The 23,996-nt window shown below is 40.5% G+C and overlaps 1 protein-coding gene across 3 annotated transcripts in view; it reads right to left on the reverse strand.

Moving 5' to 3' along the window:
- LOC120741786 overlaps positions 1-23,996 on the reverse strand; it is a 160,702-nt gene that overhangs the window by 59,346 nt on the left and 77,360 nt on the right. For all 3 annotated transcript variants that reach the window (XM_040044822.1, XM_040044824.1, XM_040044823.1), the window contains exons 4-5: positions 10,967-11,086; positions 5,871-6,038 (exon numbers count right to left, since the gene is read on the reverse strand). In XM_040044822.1, the coding sequence (XP_039900756.1) occupies positions 5,871-6,038; positions 10,967-11,086 (288 nt within the window). The remainder of the gene's footprint in view (positions 1-5,870; positions 6,039-10,966; positions 11,087-23,996) is intronic.

Raw genomic sequence — 23,996 nt, forward strand, 5'->3', positions numbered from 1 at the left:
TGTGCCGGGAAGATAAACGTTACATCTTATACAGTGTAATGTGCACCTATAAATACTTTACGCACATACATGACTGAGTTACATGAATACAGTAAAACAGTGTCCTCAGCTAACATTATGGCAGAAGTCTGATCTGTCAAAAGCACAAAGGCCGTGTTAGTGTATAACACTCTGATCTTAACTGGGTCGCTGCTAATATTAAGTCCATCAATATGTGATTATTATAATGAAATGAAATGATCCCCGTTTTCCATCTAACATTCATCTCTGTGTTTTCTAATACACTGCAGTTTTCTAATGCAACAGGCAGAACTGGGTCATGTTTATTTTTGTGTTCTTGAGATGTCAGGTGTTTGCACATCTTTGCTTTCCTTTTCTTTGTTCTGTCTTTTATGTGTCATTTTCTCAGGTGTAGAAAATGCTACAGGGCAATATTAGCATTTAATTTTGATAGCGTGTGTGAAAGGTTTTTTAAAACAAAATGAGGTTGAAAAGGTAAAGGTTGGATGATTTTGATAAAGTTTTAAAAGTTTAATATTTTTTTAAAGGCTTTAAGAAAAAAAGGGCATCTTCAAATTTTAACCATGTTTCCCTCCCTTATCGAGCGGTAGGACTTATTATGTGTTATGTGTTAATAAATAAAGTGGTCATCTTATTTTTAGGTACTCTTCCAGCCGTTGAGCTAGCCTCTTTTTCAATTTATCCTAGGGAGAATTCAGCTTGGAGTACACACAGCCATAAATTATTCAGCTATAGTAAACATGGGAAAACATGTCTGAATAAATGACTACATGGAAACAAGGGTATGAAATTTCAAATCAGCCCTCAAACAACACCACTATGGTCCTGCTACAAATTATGTGAAGCTGTGAAAGCCCTATCGTCTTTGCCGGATTTCCAGAAGAGTAGAAAGTCATTTACTATAGCAGTCCTGAAGCGGGGTGACAGAGAGTTAATTATTTGCGTTTGATACCCAGTACCCATGTTTACTTTCACACAATTACTCATCCATGTATTCCACTTTGCACCAGCATAATTAACAGCTTAATCAGGAAAAGAGCTGATGTGAAATGAGACAGTAACAGACAGCCGTCTGGCTTGTTAACGACGCGTCGCTGAAAACAAACATTTTTCAGTTTACTTGTGTCATAAAAAGCAGACCCGCTGAGAAGCGGGTATTCCCAGTATTAACACTTCTAAGTGGAATCATGTTTCTGGGATAAAACTTCTATAACTCTGAATTTGTGTCAGGAGGCTACAGAAAACGATTCCTCGCTGCTTTTGCGTTGTTGCCGTACACAGCTGTTCAAAAAGCGCTTTTTCTTTAACAATTTGATATGGATGGGTCTAAAATTAAAAGCCTTCCCTGCACCAAAGAACTAAAATTCTAAAAGAAACAAGGTCCTGTCCAAATACATTTGGAGCACAATGCATGCCATTTGATAAAGAGTGTTTAGAGCGTTATGTTTGCCAGTGAAGCATCTGAAAATATCCCACAATCTCCACTAATCATTTAGACAAAAAACCTCCAATCTGCACCGTAGCCTACTTTCCCTTTGCTATACTGCCTCCTCCGGGCACAAGAAATCCCCCGATGGCTTTCAAAACTGAACACACAACAAACCCACTTAGTTCCTAAAATCATGTTTTGGATAGTGAGAAATTCAAGGGCTCTGTGAAGAGACGAGCCCACAAAGCAGGCTGGTTTTTTTCCTTCTTGTTAAGGCTATAATGTACAGCCAATACCTGGTTCATACGTACCAGTGTAATCCTCTCCCTTTGCTAAATGCCACAAGGAATAAGCAGTGTTGACCTTGGGAGACGCGGGAGCCGGATTTGAGGGTGTCTTTTTAAAAGCCTGGGTGTGTAATTGAGTAGAGCGGCGGGGTGGCAGGCTTTGATGGTGTTCGCGCAAGCACAAGAGAGCATGAGTGCGTGAGGGGGAAGAAAAAAAAGGCAAGCAGAGGCTCAGGGATACACACAGACATCCAGAAAAACGTAGGAATATGTGGACTGTTTGCACACCGAGACACACACACAAATTCTCTAGGTTACGTGTAGGTTAACATCAGTGCATTCAGCAAAGCAAACTCATACAGGGAGTCATCAGAAGAACATGAGGAGGTAACAGCCAACAGATTTCGGTGCACGGTGAAGGTTTAAAGGAGCTACCAGCACCGTGAGACTCCTCATCACCCACAAAGATCAAAACAGGGCCCAGCTTTCCTCCAAGAAGCCCTCCAGGCCTCAGGTCCAAAACACCATCCTTGATGGAGGTTCAGCTCAGTTAGCAAATCTGCTACTCCAGTACATCATTACCCCAATTCTGGCAAAGCTTTAATCAAATAGCACATCACCCTGTGCAAGTAATGCATGTGGAACGTAGACTGATCCAACAGTTGCACAGGTTGTGGGAGTAGTGCTGCGGTTTGTTTCTATTGTTTTAATTTGCTGCTTACCCTTGGTTTCATTCACTGGTTAGATTCAGCCACTAAAAACTAACTGATTAACTTCGAAACAGGTCGTTGTTTGGGTTAAAACATGTCTTTGTACACTGAAAAATTGCATTTAGCAAATGGGTTTGGATGTGAGACCAAGGAGTACTTGGTCTCTAGATATTTGATGGCTGTCACAAAAGAGAAGTATTTGAGACTCCAGCAGGGAGACCTGGCTAAAGGAACAGGTGCGTGTCACTGCTCTACATTCACTAAGAACATATTGTGGATTTACTCACTGCTCATTACAAAAAGAAGACCAGGTGGTGCTATAACAGAGGCTGTTACACAGCTTAGAACGTGCTACTTGGGAAGCATATGAGTAAGACATCAGTTATTCTACATTACCTCAAATGACACTGAAGCTAACGTAGCAAGCTAAGCTACAAAAGCCTTTCAAAGATATTACATTTTAAGCTACGTTTAAAACAAATTACTTTAAATGAACCAAATTGGTGAATAAAAGTATCAGTGAAACAGATCTGCAGTTCATTTAAATTCTGTATTTAACAAGAGGTGCTCTCACAGCTCCAAAACCTTGGCAATTTGGCAACAAAAACAATGAAACTCATGAATTTTTCAAAGCACAGTCATGGCACAGACCAAGTCTCAAGCTCCTGAGTCTGTTTTCCTTTGCTCCCGTGTTAGACCTCATTCCAAGAATTGGTACATGATGTCACTGTCAAATGGAAGTGGTTCTGTCGGCTTTACCTGCATAACCGTGTTCGGTGATGGAGTCATGCATGCATCTCGAGTTTTCCATCAGATTTTAGCTGAAAGCTTCCCTGTGCTTGAGCATCGGAAATGCTCTACAGCTCCTGTGGTTTCTGATACACTACGGCACTTTCACCCCATGCTGTTTGATTTAGAAAACAGTGACTTTTTCAGCACAGCACAGAGAAATGCAAACTAGTTATACTGCTACTAAGATTGTAACTCCATCTAAACTCTAAACACACTGTTATGATCAGCATACATATCGACAGCTGTTATTGATAAATAAAATGTCTAAATATTACCAGGAAATATTAAAATCCCACTACCATGTGAGCTAAAATCCTTATTCTGACAACGAAATTATATGAAATCCGTTTAATTATAAGTTTCTGACTCAGTGACTTGTATGAAAACTGGGAGAAGCTCAACAACAAGCAATTGCTGTATCTTTCAAACTTAATGTCTGAGTACGCTTGGTTCAGTCACACATTTAAAATGACTTTGCCTTGAATTTCATTTATAGAAAAGAATTTCAAATTGTAGTCGCGCCTATTTTACAACAGCCTTCAGATCACACCAAAGCTCCAAAGTTCTAATGAAAAGAAAAAACGTGTAAGAATGCAATTGTATGCAATTTATCTATCTATCTATCTATCTATCTATCTATCTATCTATCTATCTATCTATCTATCTATCTATCTCTCTCATTAACACTTTTAGTAGAGTAACTTACAGTACTGTACAGTCTTGAGGCGATCCTCTTTTCTCCATATATTGCTAAGAAAATGGAAAATATGGATCAACCGAAGACCAAGATGCATCTCTCAGTTCTTGTTTCAGGTCTTTGCTGAATTTTTTAATGCCTCTTAAGGACATGACTGTCATATACAGTTGATCTTTTTTAGATCGATTCTTTTGTCCTCCACTTGAGCAGTTCCTTCTGATTTTTTTATTTACATAATGCACACTATGCTGAGATACGCCAAGTATTCAGCTAATAGTTCTTGTTACCAAAATACTGCTTTATATTTGTCAAACTATGATAGATTCTTGGTACATTTTTATAGATACAACTGAAGAAACTGTTACACATTAAATGCTTTTATTAGAGGCTAAGAGTAACAGAGTGCCTAAAGATCCATCATCTATCCTACAGATACAATTTAAAATGGGTTCTTTTATAAGTTGTCTTTGATGTATAGACACAAAACTGGCTCACTACTTGAGTGATGTTTCTTTTTTCAGGCTTTGATGATTCATATCTCAGCATTATAAGTGATAGCACATATTATTAAATAAATACATAAACCTTCTAAAAATGGTCAGTATAAGGACTGGACTGAAAATGAGTGGAAATCAGCAAATATCCAAAGAAAAACTTTGAAAGACCCTCAGAAAGCTGAAGGGCTACTGATCAAGACCATTTTAAAAAATTGTAAGAAAGTCAAGGTCCTTGGAAGTAAACTATGCATAGTACTGTATGGTTCCTACCAGCTCCTCTACAGCAGTCATACAAAAGTGATTTCCCAACTCCTGTCCTCGTCACTTTAATTGGAAGAAGGTCAGCAATTAAACTGGAGGAGACGGAGCTGCTTAGAGGAGAAATGGCAGAAAGGACGACCTTAAGTAAAATACGAGGAGAACCCTGGCGACCAAGGCCACATGATTCTCTTGATCATTCACAGGAGGCCTAACTAGCTTGTCCTTTCGAGGGTATGAAAGAACACACCTACCATTCTTTTGGTGACATACCAAAGAAGAGAATTAATTAATCCCAGCCTGTCTTATTCACATCAGTCTAGTACATGAAGAAGAAGATCTGCCTCCTATTTGGAAGAATGATTAACATTATAATCGCCAACAGGACAATAATATCTAATAACCCGTCTTGATTACATCATCTTCACCATTATGCCAACCGCTAATTTGGTCTATATTTTGTTTAATCCACAAGAGTAAATTTTAATTTGATTTCATTTATCAAAAACATATTTCATAGACTGCAAGTGCGAAAGACCTATCACATCTATGATTTTTACTAAAACGATGTCATGATTGCAAACAGTGTAATTCAATTAACCATATTCAAAGTTATTAGGAAGCCAATTAGGGTTTCCTACATTGACGTGCTGTCAGATTGTCTGATATAATCTGACAGTGTAGCTGCTGTTGGAAATAGCAGCCGATCTATCATAGCAGAGGCAAGCTAAATCCATGGCTGAATGTTTGATGAGGTACTTTGCAGCCCTGCAGGAATCTCCTCTGCCTGACTGCTGCTGTGAAAATCCTGACAGGACCTGCAGGTCAGAAAGGTCCAACAACTCTTCTGCCTTCTGGTGCAAAACAAACATGGTGTTTATGCTGTTATGCAGCTCAGTGTTTGTTTTCTCTTCATCCCTTTCCTATATCGGAAGCTAGAAACTTTACACAGGCATAACAAAATGGTTAAAAGTACACACAGTTATTTTACACTGGCTGATGGCTCCACTGTTCTTGCACGGCGTGTGCTCTCGTGAGCAGTGGGCAGTATGTACAGTTAGCGTGCATGTATGTGGGATGTGATGCACTCTCTGCAGCAGTAATTTTCCCCAGACTGCTGCCTCTCTATTCCTGTTCTATATTTTATTTGGTAGCGGTATAAGCTGCTGAGTTACTCACTCTGTGTGAAGCGTGGTGGGTTGTCATTAACATCGGTAAGCCTGACGGTTACAGTGGTGGTCCCAGATAATCCTCCTAGGTGCCCCCCCATGTCTTTAGCCTGAAGCACCACCAGGTACTGGTCCTGGGTCTCCCTGTCCATATCGGGTACAGCTGTTCGTAGAATACCTGGAGAAAACACACACATAGGGTAGCATCACAATGACCATGAACCTTGGTTTCTACTACTTGGCAACAACTGATCACAATCCATCTGCGTGAGACTGAAACTCTTTTGTGATCAATATTTATAACTTTATGATTAACTGAACTTTCTGGCTTTAAAAATATACTTTCTGGCCTGCGCTCTGTTTTGGAAGAAAATCTCTCTGCACAGCAGGACCTCATCCTGCTCTCTTCACATCTATAACTTCCTTACAATCTTCTTACTCTCAGATAAAATATTGCAGTCACACCTTTGGTATGATGATTGTGAATCTATCTGTTACACATTTGAAGGTACCACTTTCTAATCAGGCACAGCTTTCCGAGTTTACAGTTAATTTGACTGTTTGCAGTAAAATCCACATGCTGTGATCAGTCTTTAAGAATTGCGTTAATGTAATAAGTCTTTATTGATGACTGAGTCAGAACCGCCAATAGATCTGACAAGAACTAAATGTCCTATGAAGTGGTAAATTAATAAACAGACACCGTAACCTTTTATTAATGACTTATTAACATTTATAACAACAGATCTGACTTCCCGTTATGAACTGAGAAAGTCATGACCCTTTATTAAAGACTTCATCAGCACCGCAGTTACACATGTTAGGAAGTCATTAATGAAAGGTCATTCTTGATTTCCAGTATGCCATTTAGCCTTCAGGTATAAATGTTAACAAGTTGTTATATAACACAGTTTGGTCCTGATGGTCTGCAACCCTTATTTATAAATCTAAGTACTGGTTATTCCATTAGAGTCACATAAAAACTAATTAGCAGTGTTGCCAGTTTTGAAAAGTACACATTCCCGCAAACTTAAACAATGTACATGCAAAATGAAACAAATGTATCACAAAAAGGTCACAAGCCAGCAGAAAAATACCACTCAGTTGATTTTATTGCAAAAGAATGTCCACTTGTTAACAGGTCATACATAACACCCAAAAATAAAACAACCCACTTTTTATGTGAAAGGGCAAGAATGTCAGCTCTGGCTTTCTATAAAATGCTTGGTCACAGTGATGTATTCCTCAGGCTCAGATTTGTGAGATTTATCCATGATGACGTCGCCCTGTGAGCACGACACAACCACAGTCCTGTTGCACGAGCACTGAAAAAAATGTCAAGTGTGTGCCGCCTGAGGAATGCACTGCCTGTATATTCCTTCACAGCAGTCAAGATGAAATAAAATGGGTTGGGAATTGTCAAATGTTGCTCACTTGTAGCAGAGAATGACAAAATCAACACTCACTTTCTTCCTTTACAGCCGCTAATCATTTGTAGTTTTATGTAGTTAGCTATAAAAAATAGTATTACAGTAAATGGACCGCTTGAATCCCCCATGCAAATATTAATGCAGGCAAACTACCATCAGGCCTCTGCAAAATATAGGTAACGTGCTAGATTAATTACTAATTTCTGAATTATTCATGCACCCTCTGTAAATCAGGTGGGCTAACCCGTCCAAGTTTATTTTGTATATTTTGCAGATAAATACAGTCATGTGAAAACAATGTTTTCATAGGACTCTATGCAGTCCTGTGAAAAACATCATCAGAGCTTCCATAGAAATTAAGAGGGTAAGTAACAGCTCGGTGCTGCTAATCAAATGAACATTGGTAACTAATCATTGGCACCTCTGTAATTGTTTTGGCAGTTTGCTGGTCTGGAGCATTGAGCTTAATGCAATGCTACAATCTTCCCAGGAGTGTCTGCTGGACAGATGAGACCAAAGCAGAGCCTTTTGGCCAAGACACACAGGACTGCACTTGGAGCAAACCAAGCATTGCATATCAACACAAACACTTGTTAAGCATGGTGGTGGAGGGTTGATGATTTGGGCTTGTTTTCCAACCACAGGACCTGGGCACCTTTTGGTCATTGAGTTAACCATGAACTACTCTTTATATCAAAGTATTCTGGAGCCAAATGTGAGGCCAAATGTTGTCCAAAACTGGGTCATGCAACAAGGCAATGATCCCAAGCGAAGCAGTAAATCTAAAACAGAATAGCATTAAGGTGTTGCAATGAGCCGGTCAAAGTTTAGAGCTTAACCTGACTGAAATGTTGCAGTGGGACTTTAAGCTGTGCATAAACAAATAATGCTGCAAAGAGGAGTGGGCCAAAATGTCTCCACAATGATCTGTGAGACAGATAAAATCATCCAGCTGCTGCTTAAGGTAGTTTTACAAACTATTGAATCACAAGCCGTATTTAATTTCTCACAGGACTGCACAGAGCCCTATGAAAACATTCTTTTCACTTGACTGTATGTGTAACTATTCTCATAAATGATTAATTTAAAAGTCCTGACATCCACCAATCAAGTTACTTTTACAATGCACTGAAATCAATTGGGTAAGGTTCTGTTATGTGTGTAGAAGGTTTAGACACCAACAAGTGAGCTTTAAAACAAATAAGGTAAAAAAAACAAAACAATAAAAAAGTAGAGGAAAGCACAAAGAACAACCTGGGAACATGAGGAGAAGTGGAGGGCAAACAGATGGACGGATAACTGACCGAGGGAGAGAGAAAACTGTCAAGCACACAAAAAAGTAAAAGATATCAAAGCAAAACAAAAAAACAAAAACTATGAAAGTACGAAAAACTAACACGGAGACAAACAGGAGGGCAGAGACAGAGGAGCATGGCTGACGCGGTGAAAGGAAAACATTAGGAAACACAAGAAATGATATCAAATTCATTCAAACTTTACACAAACAGCATGGCAGCACCTTCAACAAATAAACTTGCTTTAATTTTAGATGGTGGCTTCTCTGTTGGTACGGTGGTTTACTCATCCTTCCCACGACAACAGAACTGTAATTTTACTGGTGTACTTAAACAACAGACCAGTTTATGGCGTATAAAATTCAGCTTACGACACAATAAACTGTAAAGTTACCACTTATGTTAGCAGTTGTTTTATCATTTCCAAAGCAATCCTCAATTTGTTTCTGTGTTAAAAGCCCGTAATTTGAGTTTAATCGAAGTGTTTTTAAAGTTCTGCTTTGCCCTTTCACAGCCTATTGGACGATATCGACGTGCGCCGGCACCGAGCTGCTTTTCCTGACAATCTGGCAGTTTTTCTGACATTTTGGAGACACTCACTTTCCATTTGACAGCTACAATATATAACTTAATGTCCCGTTGAAGGCGCACAGACACACACGTACATAAACAGATATGTGAAAAGGGGGCTCATCTGGAAAAGACAAATCACCACGCTGCAGCAGATAGACATGCTGACAGAGCATAAAATCACGTTCTGTGTCTCATGCTCTTTAGCGGCACACAAAGACGAATCATTTACTCGTGTTCGACATCGATCACCTCCCCCGTGCAAATGACCTCATTCTGCTACATGTGATTGGATGTTGCACATCAAATTCTGCCCGCTCTCGCCCAGCATCAACCAAAAAACACCGGCCTGGATGACTTGGCAGCTCAAGGTGAATCACATTCAGCCTGGGCTGTTTTGAATGCTAACGAACGAACAGGCAGAAATATGTCGAGCTTTCTGAGCAGAATTCATAAACAAACAAAGTAAATGTATGAGCGAACGCGCTCGCCTCCGAGTGCACATTCTGAAAAAGACCCTCGGTGATGGAACCGACGAGAAATGGGGGGTGATTGAAAAGAGGGAGATAGGGAGTCGAGAAGAGGAGAGCGGACATGTTCGGAATGCTGAAGCTCTTCTGAAAGCACAGTGTCACGGCTACTACACACTGTGTGGAATTAGGCTTATATTTCAAAGAGTCCTGCAGCTCCCTTTGGTTATTTGAGAGGTCCTCACGTGCCGAGGCAATCAATTACCAGGCATTGACATTCAATGAGCAAAACACGAGTGCTGGCTACCTGTGACTGTGTGGGCAAAATAAACGCTCACATGGAGGCTCTCACTTCTACAGGCAGACAGAAAACAAAAATCTGAAAAAGTTAATAGATATGGAGTTTTACTGTGAAACTTAATGTCTCTTCAATGCGCGCTGCCTATCAAAACAGCACCTACAACATCAAGACAGTCAGTGCTCCATTTCTGACTAAACAGAGCTAAAAGTCCCCTCCAAGGTAGACTGCTAAAAAAGTAATCATCATAAAGTTAAATAAATAAATTAATAAATAAAGCGCCCTCCTCCGCCCTCAACCCCTAAACGCTCGACAATAAAACTTTTTGCCCTCAGGTGACGTGTGCGAGACTCCGACACGGTGACAACAGGCACGCCAGATGCCTTCTTGAAGCCCTTTTGTAATCTGCCCTGCATCAGAGATCATAAGCCTTCGCTGACGTGTGTCTTTAAACGCGTCTTTTTCGCTTTTGCTTCACCCAGAAATAATAATATTAGGCTGTTGTTCGGCACACGCAGCCTGGCGGCGTGAATACATTTCTGCCAGCTCATGCTGGAGCGAACCGCAGAGGGGGAAAGAGGTGGAGGTGGGGGGAGGGGGGTGTGCTTGAAAGAGCAAGTGTGTATGTGTTTGATGGGGCACAAGTGGGAAAAGGGGAAGAGAGAAAGATGGATGACTAAGTGTGACAAGAGAATGGGAGTTGCACTGGGGGGGAAGTGTTGCTTTCAGTGTGTGTGTGTGTGTGTGTGAAAGTCAGAGACATGTTTCTGTACTCATGCATGCAGGTCCACGGGTTCCCCAGTGTTTCACTCCACCTGTGTCTCACACACACCTACACGAACACGTGTGCGTCTCCTTAGGCCGTCACACAGCACAGACATGTCGGGTACTGTGAAGACCGAGCTCAGCTGTTCGCTCCTGAACATCTTGCATGTATGTCGCTTTCCTGCTGCATGCGTGCGTGTTTGCCTTCTGACATCTGCGCATCTTTTACATTCGTTCGCCCACGTGTGTTACACGCAAACGCACATAAGCACGCTCACCTGTCTGGGGATCGACAGAGAAGTACTGCTGGCCCTGCACCAGTGTGTACACGAGCTTGGCGCTGTTCCCATACGTCGGGTCATCAGCATCTGTCGCCGTCACCTGGATTATAGACGTGCCTGCGGGGAGGGCAGACGAGGAAGGAAGGACAAAAGGGAAATAAAGAAAAGGAGGAAAAAAAGAAGAAGAGAAAGGAAATAAGCAACAAAACAAGCCAGAGCTGGAGCTAAGTAGACAGACTACAGCGGTACTTTAAGAGCATAAGAAAGCATTATATCAAGACAACCTCCACTCTTCTCTCCCACTCCTTCTTTTTCAATCTCTCTCCGTCAGCAGCGTGACAAATAGTTTATCCTTCCCCCCCACCCACACACACACACACACACACACACACACACACTCCTTCATCTCTCTTGTCGCTCACCTTCCCCCCCCCCCCGATTCCCTCTGTCTCACTTCATTTCTCTTCATCTCTGTCTCCAATTCCCGTTTGCTTCCTCTCTCAATCGGACTGTCTGTCCCTTCAACAGGCCTCTCTCCCTCTCTCACCCTCTCCTAAATCTTCTTTCTACGACTGTTGCTGAGTCAATTTGCCAGGAAATTTTTGGGGGGGTATATTTTCAACAAAAAATGAAACTATATGAATATATGAAGCGTAAACACTTTTCATATATCATGTATTTGTATGGTGCATGTCTGTATTTATACAGAAGTGTATGGGGAATGACTTCTTCCAACGGTACTCAGAGGCAGATGAGATGGAGGAGGAAGACGTGGATTTGAGGGAGCAGCTTCTATTCTATATTTGATCAAAGCCTTGAGAGAATCACTATGGAAGAAAAAAAAACAAAAGCCAACCACCACCACCAACAGCAACAACAACAAACGTGCTGCTTAAAGTACGCGTGTGCTTGTGTAGGGAGAGCAGAAAGGGGGCATGAGATCAACCGGTTACTGATCCATTGTGGGTAGTTAAGAATCAGAGCGGTTATTGACAGAAAGCAGATGTAAAGCATGTAAGCGCTGCACCTCAGAGAGCCAAAGACTGATGGGAGAGAGGTTTTGTTTGTTTCAAAGAAGACTTAGTGTGGATTCAGTTCATCATGCAGTCGCACATGTAAAAACAAAAGATCATTTTAGTTTGTTACAACTAGGATCTCATTTTATAGCTCTTTTCATCTATAGTAGAAAGCAACAAAGTACATGTACATTTGACATATTTTACTGATGTACTTCAACATTTTTCCCCCTTATGCTTTGTCATATTAGCAAAGTTCAAGCTTGGCTGGATGTGTCTTACTTTCTACTTGACTGAACTGGTTTCAGTTCAGATTTTACACAAAATAACATAACATGAGCTTTGAACATACTGCCACAGCATCTCGTGTTTATGGACTTTATAGTGTTGCTTTATTTTGAGTATTTTCTGGTGATTGTATTACTTACTTTCCTGGTTATAGTTCTGTTCATATTCTTGGTTTGTTCCGTTTAAGTTAATTCGTGTTTGTTTTTCAGTTCAGTTACCATGTTTCACTTCCTTCTTTATTTTGATAGTTATTTGTTCCTTGTGCCTTCTTTGAGGTTTCCCCTTGTCTTATTTTCCCTGACTTTACGCACCTGTGTGTCCAACCTGGTGTTTAAGTCTGACATCATTAGCCATTTCTGGGTCCAAACTCCGCTTTAAAGTTAAACAAACACTGCGGCATCACTGAGAGTTACAAATTGTCTATATCCTTTCATCTTTAATAAAATGATCAGCGTTGCTGCTTTACCAGGTGTAACAATTAAGTTTAACATCCAGGCATCCATGAAAACAGGATTTATGAAATTTAACAGAGTTAGAAGTTAGCAGGAAGTTAGCTCGCTAGCTTCCATCTAAAGATGACACACCATGTTCTGACTGAGAGATTTCTGAAAAATTAAAACGTACAGCTCTGCTATCACTTCCAAAATAAATGAAGACAGAAAACTAAACAGCAGCGATGTTTGTAGTGCTACTGAAGTTGGGCTAGCTAGTATATAACGATGTGCTACGTGGTGGCGGGCTACAGAGCTATGGTTAGCATAATATAAACACAGTGAACCATCCACAATATGAGTTATGTTAGTCATTAATATACTGCTGCATGGGCTGGGCTGTAGTTACATTGTAAGGTTTTAAAAACTGAGCTTTAAATTGAACAGTGGTAATAAAAACCAAGAGAGCCCAACAGTGATCATTGCCTTTTTTTCATGGGATGTGTTCAGATTAAATAGAACAAGATACCGAGCATTATAATATGTTAAAATCACAGCAGCCTTAATAAATGCAGAGTAGTTTGAAAGCAGGGTTCATACGTTATCACTTAAAGACCAGATTCCCATTATTTTCTTTCTTTAGGATTATTTCTACAGACTAGCATTAAAGGTTTGCTTGAGTTGTGCCCCCCACTCGCCAGAATTTGAGAACCACTGGGCTCAAGTGGAAGCTTCTGGAGGTAAATAAACAAACACGCTTTCAAAGGGCTTCAGACAAAGTTTCGAGTGCATTGATTCAAAAGATTCAAGACCGTTGTTGCCCTCCACAGAAGAGATCACAGCAAGAGCAAGGCATAGTGTGGGAGGTCAGTGATTATGCAAAGGTAGCCTGTAACCAGCTAAAGGTCTTTCTCACATTGGCTAATGTTCATATTCATGAGTTCAAGAGAGCACTGAAATCTGAATCTGTGCATAGCTTTCCTGCAGTGAGAAAGATTCTGCTCTCAAAAAGAGAAGCTGCTGCCTGTCTGTTGTTTTCCAAAGATCACGAGAACAAACCTGAAGGCTTTTGGAATAATGCAACAAATTTTGGTTTAAATAAGACACTTCATGTTTGGAGAAAGAAAGACACAATAATCCAGCATAAGAACCTTATCCCACCTGCAGTTACTGTCATCTGTATCAGTATGATGGTTTAGGTCTGTTTTTCTCCATTTGTGCCAGGTTAGCTTACCTTCAATAGGGGAAGTAATGAATTCTGAATTCCACCAGCGATTTCTTAAAGAAAATGTCAGGACATTTGCCTGCGAACTGAATTTCAAGAGAAAGTGAGTCATGCAGTAAGACAATGACCCACAGCCAAAGATTAGTGAAAGAAGAATAAAGCAATGGTTTGGAACAACCAAGTCAAAGTCCTGACCTTAATCCTATAGAAATGTTTTGGAATGAGCTGAAGGAAGCAGGAAACCCGCCAACATCAAACGCTGAAGCTGTTGTTAGAGGAGACGAAATCTCCTCTAAGTACTGATCGATAGTTACCAGAAACATTTAGTGGCGACTACAATTTCTACACAAGGGGTTCACACAAAGATGCTTTTACTTATCACAAATATGTCTTATTGTATCATTTTTAGCAAAAAACTAAAAGACAACTGGTTCGTCTCAATGCATTTTTAAATTTTAAAGGGGTTTGAAGTGAAGCCACACATTACAACCACAATAGTAACATAAACTGCTCAGAAAATGAAACAAACAAAGGGAACAGCTTTTATCAGCATCAAGTCATTTAAACTTGTGGGATATTGATCTGGTCAGTTAAGTATCAGAGGGGGATTGTTAACAAGTTTCAGCTGCTTTCGTGTTAATGACATTAACAACAAGTGCACTAGAGGGGCAACAATGAGACAAGCCCCAAAACAGGAATGTTTGTACAGGTAGAGGACACTGATATTTTCCCTCCTGATATTTTTGGACTGTTTTTCACTAGTTTTGCATTTGGCTAGAGTCAGTGTCACTACTGGTAGCATGAGGTGATACCTGGCCCCTACAGAGGTTGCACAGGTAGTCCGACTTCTCCAGGATAGCACATGAATACGTGCCATAGCCAACAGGTTTGCTATGTCTCCCGCACAGTCTCAAAAACATGGAGATTACAGGACCGGTATCTGCTCCTTTGTGCAGGGAGGAACAGGATGAGCACTGCCTGAGCTACAAAATGACCTCCAGCAGGACACTGGTGTGAATGTCTCTGATCAAACAATCAGGAACAGACTTCATGAGGGTGGCCTGAGGGCCGGACATCCTGACTGCTTCTAACATATCGTTTTTGTACTCTCTAGCTTGCCACATCATTATTTTCACTTTGATTTTCTGTGTTTCTTTGAATTCAGCCCTCTTTATGTTGATTTCATTTCCAGTCATCAGTATCCAGCACGATTGTCTTTTCTCATTGAAATCTGATGTGTTTCCAAAGTGTTCCTTTGATTTTTTGACCAGTGCACAAAAATACCAAAAACATCATTTACAGGAACACATTTTATGCTGAATGAGTAGTTTTCTCTGACAAACAGATGTCATTAGATTTTATTTGCAAGCAAACAATCAATAATGTCACTCACAAACCTTCACTGAGTCAGTCGAATGGATTAACGTTTGGTCGAAGCTGCTGGCGATGTTTACAAGAGATGCTTCCGCTAAATACATTTGACAGGTCTGATGTGTTTGTCTAATCAGCTGGACCACTTTTTCCTCTTTCTCCATCTCATCTGGACAGTTATCTTGACAAGTATAATTTTACAGTAAACAGAAATGACTGTGAAGCCGGCAAAAATAACAACCGAGATTAAAGAAACTGGAGTTATACCCGAGAGTTGGCGCGCATTCTAGCAAATGCTTGATTTTTGAGTGTGTTATTTATGTGCTCTACTGTCTTACAATGCAATGCCCAAAGGAAATGAAGTGGCTGCTCAGAGCGGCAAAACATTAAACAAACTGCGCGGAAGTCTGATCTTGGAAATAAGAAAAAAAAAATGAATTAAATGAAAACCCAACTGTATTTATTTATTTATCCATCTCAGAGTACAGCTCACCCTGCTGTGGCATTTCAAACTCTGTGGGTTGTGATTGACGCCTGCTGGCGGGTGCAGTGCAACTACATGGTAAATATATATACAAATCTATTGTTTACCTACATCTGCTTTTAGTTTTAGTAAAAAGCCTGTAGTGTGTGTATTTTATTTGAGGGACTGAGACACAGTAAAAGAGCAGAACAGGAGAGGAATATTTTTCTGGACCCATGTTTTCAGATGTTTGGCCATTAATTTAATCCATTCTCAGTTTTGATTTCTCTCTCCACTTCTCCCATCTTCCTGCGAGCTTGAACGTAAATTATTACAGCGCTATGTGCACTTTATGTTTCAGTTCAAAGCACTCTACTATTGCAGCTTCGCTCCCAGACTACAAAGTATCTGCGTCTGAATGTCTTTATGTTTTTGGCTTTCTTTTTTCATATAGATATTGCAGATAAATGCAGAAGCACATAAGGAGCTAAGTAGACCAAAATGTTTCTTTTGACAGCAGTAAAATTAAAAAAAAAAAAACTAATCAAACTCAGGGATCAAACAGTATAGTTCTGAGGTTGATGCAACAGGCGGAGGCGAAGCTATTGGCATGCACCCTTCCAACCGTGCTCCATGTATACAGCCACACTCCACAAGGATCCAATATTCACAGTGCTGTGCATCCAGCTAAAAGGAGCAGACCTACAGTAGTGTAAGACATCTGTCCTCTGGGGCAACAAGACTCATTCCCCCAGCTATATATGTCTAAGAATATTGTTTTTTAAAATATTTATACTGAAGGTTAAACTTTAAATGTGAGTCATTCTCTTGCAATGCTGATACACATCTGACAAGATGTGTGTAACCAGTCGAGTGAATATGACACAAAACGGGAACACGTTTCGAGCAGCGGATCAGGCTCGGTTCCAGCACACCTTGCATCAGCGTCTCGTTGCAATAGATGAGACATCCTCCATCCTCTCCTCCCTCCCAACCTCACCCTTAAATGCGTGATGTAACGAGTGTTTGATAGGATCCTCGCCGCTGCATTCCTCAGTCACGCGTGCTGCAAAGCGCCTCGGTAAATATTGAATCGTCAAGTAAATATTGAATCTGTGATTGACTGAACAACTCAATCTGAAGACGGAGCTGCTGTGCGGAGCAGACGCTCATAAGGTGGCTGATAGGATTACTAAATAGTCCTCGTCTGCCTCATCCCCACATCCCTGGGCTTTGCCCCGGCAGGATGCTGGCAGGGTCATTATTCTAATCTGAATTAAACAATTCAGCGCAAGAGGGACCTTGATGTTTTGGAAAACCCTCTAAGAGGCAGATGGTGAGGACATCAGGCCAAATTTGCAGAACTTTTCTAAACAAACCAGTTTAGGGGTGAATTATTTCAAATAATACCCACTTTTCTGGCAAATTCTAAAGTTTTCCTGAAAGTAATTCTGCTCACTTTAAGAGGGCAGAGTGCCTCTTAAAGTAGAATTCATTTTCAAGGGTCTGAGCAGAGTTTAAATGGAGATTAGAGTACTTTTTGTACATACAAACTATTTCCTACAAGCCCTCTGCAGTCATGCTTTGAATTACAATCTTAGACACTTATTGTCACTCTGAGATCTCACTGCAATATGAGCGCAAAAATCCCCGACCGCCCCTCCTAATCTCTGCCCTCTCCTCGTATTTCATTCCTATTCCACGCATCCCAATCACCTTACATCTTTTTCGGCGGTCACAGAAATGTTATCGGGTCGCCGTGGCTGTGACATGAACTCTATCACCATGTTTCAAGTGAAAATGAAATAATTTTTTGGAATGAGGCAGATCAGGTTAGAACGTATTTTCATTTTCTGGATTTCCAGTTTCATTTAAATGTCGGTTTCGGGGCTTTAAAAAAAACCCTCCTCTCTATCCTCATGAATTCAGATGAAGTGTGCTGTTTTTTTTCCTGAGATAAACAGTGTCCCTCACATGGATGAAAAAAAAAACAAAAAAACAGGAATTTCAAAATTGTGCTTTTAGATTGCGCAGCTGGTCCCCGCCGGCCGAGGTATTCGCGATTGATTTCTAATGGATTTAAAGGTGTTTGCCCCGGAAACCTACTTTTTATTGCCTTTCCACGAATGGCTGCATGTATTCATTTTTGGGAGAAATCCATCCATCCTTTATGCCACAGCAGAAGCATTTCACAACACTTTGCTTCACGAACTGGGGCTCAATTTTCCCAAAAACCTCGTGCGAGTGCAATCACAGGGTACGAGCCCGAGTGGGTGTGACCAAGTAATTCTTGCCATTTTGATTCACAGTGCAGTGTGGGGAAAGAGGCTGGAGCAGTATGCATACATAATTAAGAGGCGGAATAGATTATTCACAGTTGGAGTCGAGACATGGTTTCAGTTATGGACAGTCACATCAGCTCATCATCCCGTTTTAAAGTGGATGTCAGTTTCCAAATGAGCTGAGAGGAAAGTTCAGGCTGCTAGAAAACTGAGTCCCAAAGCAGCAGCGCAGAATACGCGACTCGAGTATGAATAGACGGCCTCCCTAATAGGCTGATTATCCCTCCTTTTTTTATGTTTTTCCCTAAAATGTGTTTCTATTTGTACATTTGCTCAAGCGATTAAATGCTCTGTATTCAGTTACATACGGCATATTTGGTCCACATTTATATGCACACAATCAAGATCCAGCTGCATATGCTAAAACAAAAACAAGTCTGTTTAAGTCATTTACATGATTGCATAAGCTGGGAGCTCCCATAATAATAATAACAGCTGTATGATCTTTCTAATAGCCCACACGGTTTGACCTTTGCATAATTATATGCTGCACATCTTTTAAATCAGCAAAGACGAAACATATGTAGTGTCTCAGTCCTGCCGCTGTGTGATGGCCACAGGTATTTAATCAACAAAAGGGAAAGGCCTCATACATCCTGCAAGCAGCTCTGGTGACAGTGTCATTAAAAATCAGCTATTAATCTAACTTATTACAGATTCCGCAAGCTTCCCATTTAAAATGAGTTCGTATTTGCATCTGACTTTTTAGATTTTGAAGAGGTTTGTGTGACTCTGTGTGTGTGTGTGTGTGTGTGTGTGTGTGTGCATATCTACTGGATGCAGCCATGAAATGTTCTCTGTCTGGTGTGAGCAGGCAGAAACAGAGATGCAATTTCATGCCAAAAAGAGTAATAAAATTGAACAGCATCAGTTGACCTGTTCACTCCTGATAGAAAAAACTGGGAGCGAACGTGAGCACTTAACAGAAAAGTTTCACAAAAATCAAATCAAGTACTTTAAAACCACGACTTCGTGTTTTATATATTCTAGTTCCACGTCATGCATTATTGAAAACTCTGTTAAAGAAAGGTAAAGCCTATATGTCCTATATGCTTTAATGGGATTTTAGCAGGACAAACGCCCTTCATCGCCTGGCCCTCGAGAAACTAGATCTAGGTGTTAGAATCTGAGAAGGGCACCAGTGAGTCCCCGGATCCTTGTATCCGGCTACATGAACACAAAGCTCCGCTGGAACAGCACAGAGAATATTCTCCTCCCAGCGGTCAATCAGGAGAGCAGATTTATAACACGAGTACATGTTTGTGCTGCTGTTTTAACAGTGCTTTTTGACTTTGAAGAGGTATAAAGCAATGATAGACACCCCATTAACATGTCATATGCATCACTGAGTTGAACATTCATTAGAAACAGAACAGGTTGTTTTTACTTAATTATTTTTCAGTCTTTTAAGTGTGATAATTTGTCATTTGCTTGAGGCTTAATTCGCTGCCAGTTCTGAATAGAATATCAGTTCGAGTGCAAATAAAGAAACTGTCAGGACTAATATTTAAATCATCTGACTATTCAAACCTTCATACCAAACCTCCAGTCCTCTGACGTTTAAAGATGATGCAGGACCCAAGCTTTGACCACAAGACTGGACTTGTTTTCTGATGACTTTCACTTTGCCTTGAGATGCACAGCTTGGTCTGTTGTTGATTATTATTTTCATTCGCCAATTCCAATTTATCTAACTTTCTTTACTCTGCAATTGCCCCTCCCTCCAAAATGCTGGCAGTAAGACGTCTGTGCTGCAGTGTTGAATCGCTTTGATTTCTTTCAACAAATTGTGACTGAAACTGAGTCGTGTTGGAGCTGGAGCTAATATTGAACAACAGCTACTTTTACTGAAATTACTGCAATCCAAAAAAAAAAAGAGAGAAGCTGTTGGAATCGGCTGTCTATACGTGGCTTAGCACAGCAATGAAAATGGGGAAATGGGAGATGGATAGTTGGATACAATGACAACTTAACACTTTTTGTTTCAGAAAGGCAATGTACAAATCAATAACCAGTCACAGTGGCTGTCATCTGCATCAAAATGCAGCCTGTTTAGATTTCTGTGCATGGCTGTCTTGTAGGCTAATTTGATCGGGACAGAATTGGATATCTCAATATCTCTTCATATTTCTGGTGATATCTATGTGTTGCTGATTTTAGGCACAAACACTACTTGGTTTGAGTTAACCGTGAAAATTTATTGGTTAGGGTTAGAAATAAACCCACCATGGTTTGACTTTCATGATGGTACCAGGGTCCAGAGTTCCCCTAAATCTAGAGGTGATGACACCAGGACAGATTTGATGTGCATTTATTCAAACAGTTTCTAGAGGTTGCTTAACTTTAAAATACAAGGGTAGGTCATTACAAGAGCTTGCGCAAACAACTAATGGAGTCGCTTCTTTGGGAAAGGGCAGTCTCTCTGAATTTTACTGTATGCAAACCAGCCTGAATGTGTGTCCCTTTAATTTCACAGAAGAAACTTCACCCTGTGCATAACTTAACCTTGAAGACAAGCCGGGGTGCTCTTAATGAAAATGTGCTTGGTGCTTTATTCTTAGCAATCTTTACGACTGTGATAATTTACCTTGAAACCCAGCACGTGAAATGTAATTTCTAGCACTTGACATGAGTGTTAATGTATCTATTTATGCAGCACTGGTGCATTCACAAACATAGCTTCAATATCTCTCTATGCTCAGTGTAGTTATATATTATTTGGGCTTTTGATTCAAATCTGGTTCAAGCAGAATTAACCGGCAGCACCCAAAGACGGCATAAATGTTCAGTGCTCATGATCAAAAATCCCCCCGACGTGAAACAGGTTTGGCAGAAATCTCATCGTGTGGGACTCAGTGACTCAAGGGCATTTTTAAGGACCTTTTCTGTTTTGAATCTGAATCTGATCACGGAAATAAATGTTTTTATGCACATTTATTAAGAAGTAGTCCAATAATTGTGGGCTGGCAAGAAGAGCAGGTCCATTTTTGCGAGAGACAAAAAAACACACTCTGATAAAACATTATGCAAATGTGGACCAGTGACATCAGCATGCAGATTGCTGCTTTCTTCTTGTGGACACAGTCAGGTGATATGCAGTGCGTATTAAAAAAAACAACAGCTTTCCAGATTCTTTTTAGAAGCTTTACTAAGCTGCATTTAATGTAAAGGCATTAAATGCAGGATTCAGACTGTGTCCTCAGTTGTAAATAAATCCTGAGCCCGCTTACTTTACTAAAAACTGTCCACACACTGAACGTGTGCATTTAACCACAGCAGGTTTTCTCACAAACAATACCCATTTGAGACTTCATCGTGATGAAGGCTAAAAGGTCTGTGCACAAAACGGTGATTCAAAGTGAACAGCATCCCTGCAGGCACTAATGTTGTGGCCGCTGAACTGTATAAAGACTGTATGACTGCAGCTGTCAAAATCCTCAAAAACACTCCTCTGGGTACATTAATATGCTTATTATATTTCAAATATTAGCTCATGCTCACAAGGAAGTGATTTTCATAATTGGTGTTTATAATACATTGGATCTAACAGAGGTTTTAAATTTCTGTCTTTAGTGTTCAATTTAAAGACAATAACTGATAAAATCTCACTTTTCCATTGCATAATTGGCATATCTTTGCAGGGCCATACACACCACAAATTCTAGGCTGTTGACTAAAATTCCTTCCGAAGATTCAGCCCCGGGAGATACAACTAATAAAACATACTGTCTAGCTTTGGTCAAGTGGGACATCCATCATTTAAGAGCCTGACAGCAGTCACTGGCTGCTACAATATTCTGATTAAACAGTAAACCAATAAAATGCTTCAGCCTCTGTTTGTATACAGAATGTAAGTTCAATAGCCCGATCTATCAATTTTTATCTTATTCCTGCTCTTGATATTATTTATGATTTCATATTTGCTATTATTACTCCATCAGTCTGGAGAAAGGACATAAAAGATGAGAAAAAGGAATATGTGTGACGCGATGAAGTTTCCAGATACAATTTAAACCTGTGCAAATCAATATATGTTACCTCATGTTGAGCTTTGCAACGAGGTTTGCCTGTTAAACTAACAACTGCATAGGGTCCGTGCTGTCTTGTAGATAGTCAGCGGATTGCAGGCGGCTACTGAGCAAACCAAAGACATCAGAGAGTTGAGGTAATGAAATTAGAGGGCAGTTTTGAGCAGCTTTCCTTGTCTGTGAACACAAAAACTATGAGGAGCTGGTGAATAAGAGCAACAACAAGTAGCTGCTAGGGGTGCAACGATACTCGTATCGATATTGAACCGTTCGATACAGTGCTTTCGGTTTGGTACGCATATGTATCGAACAATACAAAATTTTTAATTTATTTTATCAACCTTCCTTCTGACGATGTTGTCTGTGTTGAGCGCTCAGTGGATCTGCGCTCGACAGTGCAGCCTAGGCGGAATAGTCGAACGCAGATTCACTGAGCGCAGGGGGGCAAGCTAGCGAGACAGAAGTTAAGCTCTCCTTGCAACATGGCAAATTGAACCTCGCCCACCCTAATTCAGATGTGGCGTTTGGAACTATTTTGGTTTTCATGTGACGTATGACCCTGAAGGTAAGCGAGTCATGGACTAAAGTAAAACGGTATGTCGGATGTGCCACGCAATGCTCAATTACATTGGTGGGAACTAGTGTGTTAGCGCAGTTAGCTCGTTAACGTGTTGGCCGTCCAGCCCCACGCATGGGGCGATCCGCGGTAGCTCGTTAACGGAGATTTGCCGTGTTGTGGCGTTAACGTCATTTCAGATTAACGCTGACAGCACTAGTGGGAACACAAAGAATATGACTGCACATTTACTCCGACATTATCCTAGTGCAAAGACAAGTGGAAGCAGACAAAAACAACAAGCACGCATGCTACAAACTTTACCCGAGTCATTTAGACAGCCGTTAGCACATGATTCTCCTTATGGGGACCTGATATGTTTAATATGCTGCTGAGAATATAGCCCAGAAGAAGCGAATAGTATAGCTTTTATTTTGGAAAGAGCCATTTCTCTGTAATAAACTCTCTTTTCCAAAGATGAGTGATTTCTCGATCAGATAGATTTATTTTTTTATTACTTTGTTATTTCAGCAACATTAAATTTAAAAACTGTACTTTTGAGTTAAAATATATATTTATAATTTTAATAAATGACAAATTAAAAAGGCATGAACATTTTTTTTGTATCGAAAAACTATCGAACCGAACCGTGAATTTTGTGTATCATTGCACCCCTAGTAGCTACATGTGGCAACAGTACTTTTAGACCGAGCACAGCTGGTGACAACAACATTATCATGAAAAGTATTGTGAGTTACAAAGTTTTGTATTAGTTTTACTAGTTAATTAATGTTAATTAATCGGGGCGACTGTGGCTCAAGGGGCTGGGAAGCGCATCTGTAACCGGAAGATCGCCGGTTTGATTCCCGGGCTCTCTGTCCTGGTCGTTGTGTCCTTGGGCAAGACACTTGCCCAAGGACACAACGACCGCCTACTGGTGTTGGTCAGAGAGGCCGATGGCGCAATATGGCAGCCTCGCTTCTGTCAGTCTGCCCCAGGGCAGCTGTGGCTACAACCGTAGCTTGCCTCCAGCAGTGTGTGAATGTGAGAGTGAATGAATAGTGGCATTGTAAAGCACTTTGAGTGCCTTATAGCGCTATATAAATCCAATCCATTATTATTATTATTATTAATTGGTTCATATATTTTGTTACATGCTTTTGGACCAGAGCAACTTTTCCATAGTTCTAGATTCTCCTCCTTGTTTGTGCGCCGGCACGCCCGATCTGATATCCCCGTGTTAGTGTTTTTAATAATGAAGTTGTCTGAGCATTCACCTAGCATTACCCAAGAAGTTAGCTAATGCT

This window comes from Simochromis diagramma, unplaced genomic scaffold (genome assembly GCF_900408965.1).
Source record: "Simochromis diagramma unplaced genomic scaffold, fSimDia1.1 OVJJ01000663.1, whole genome shotgun sequence".
In the NCBI taxonomy this organism is placed as follows: domain Eukaryota; kingdom Metazoa; phylum Chordata; class Actinopteri; order Cichliformes; family Cichlidae; genus Simochromis; species Simochromis diagramma.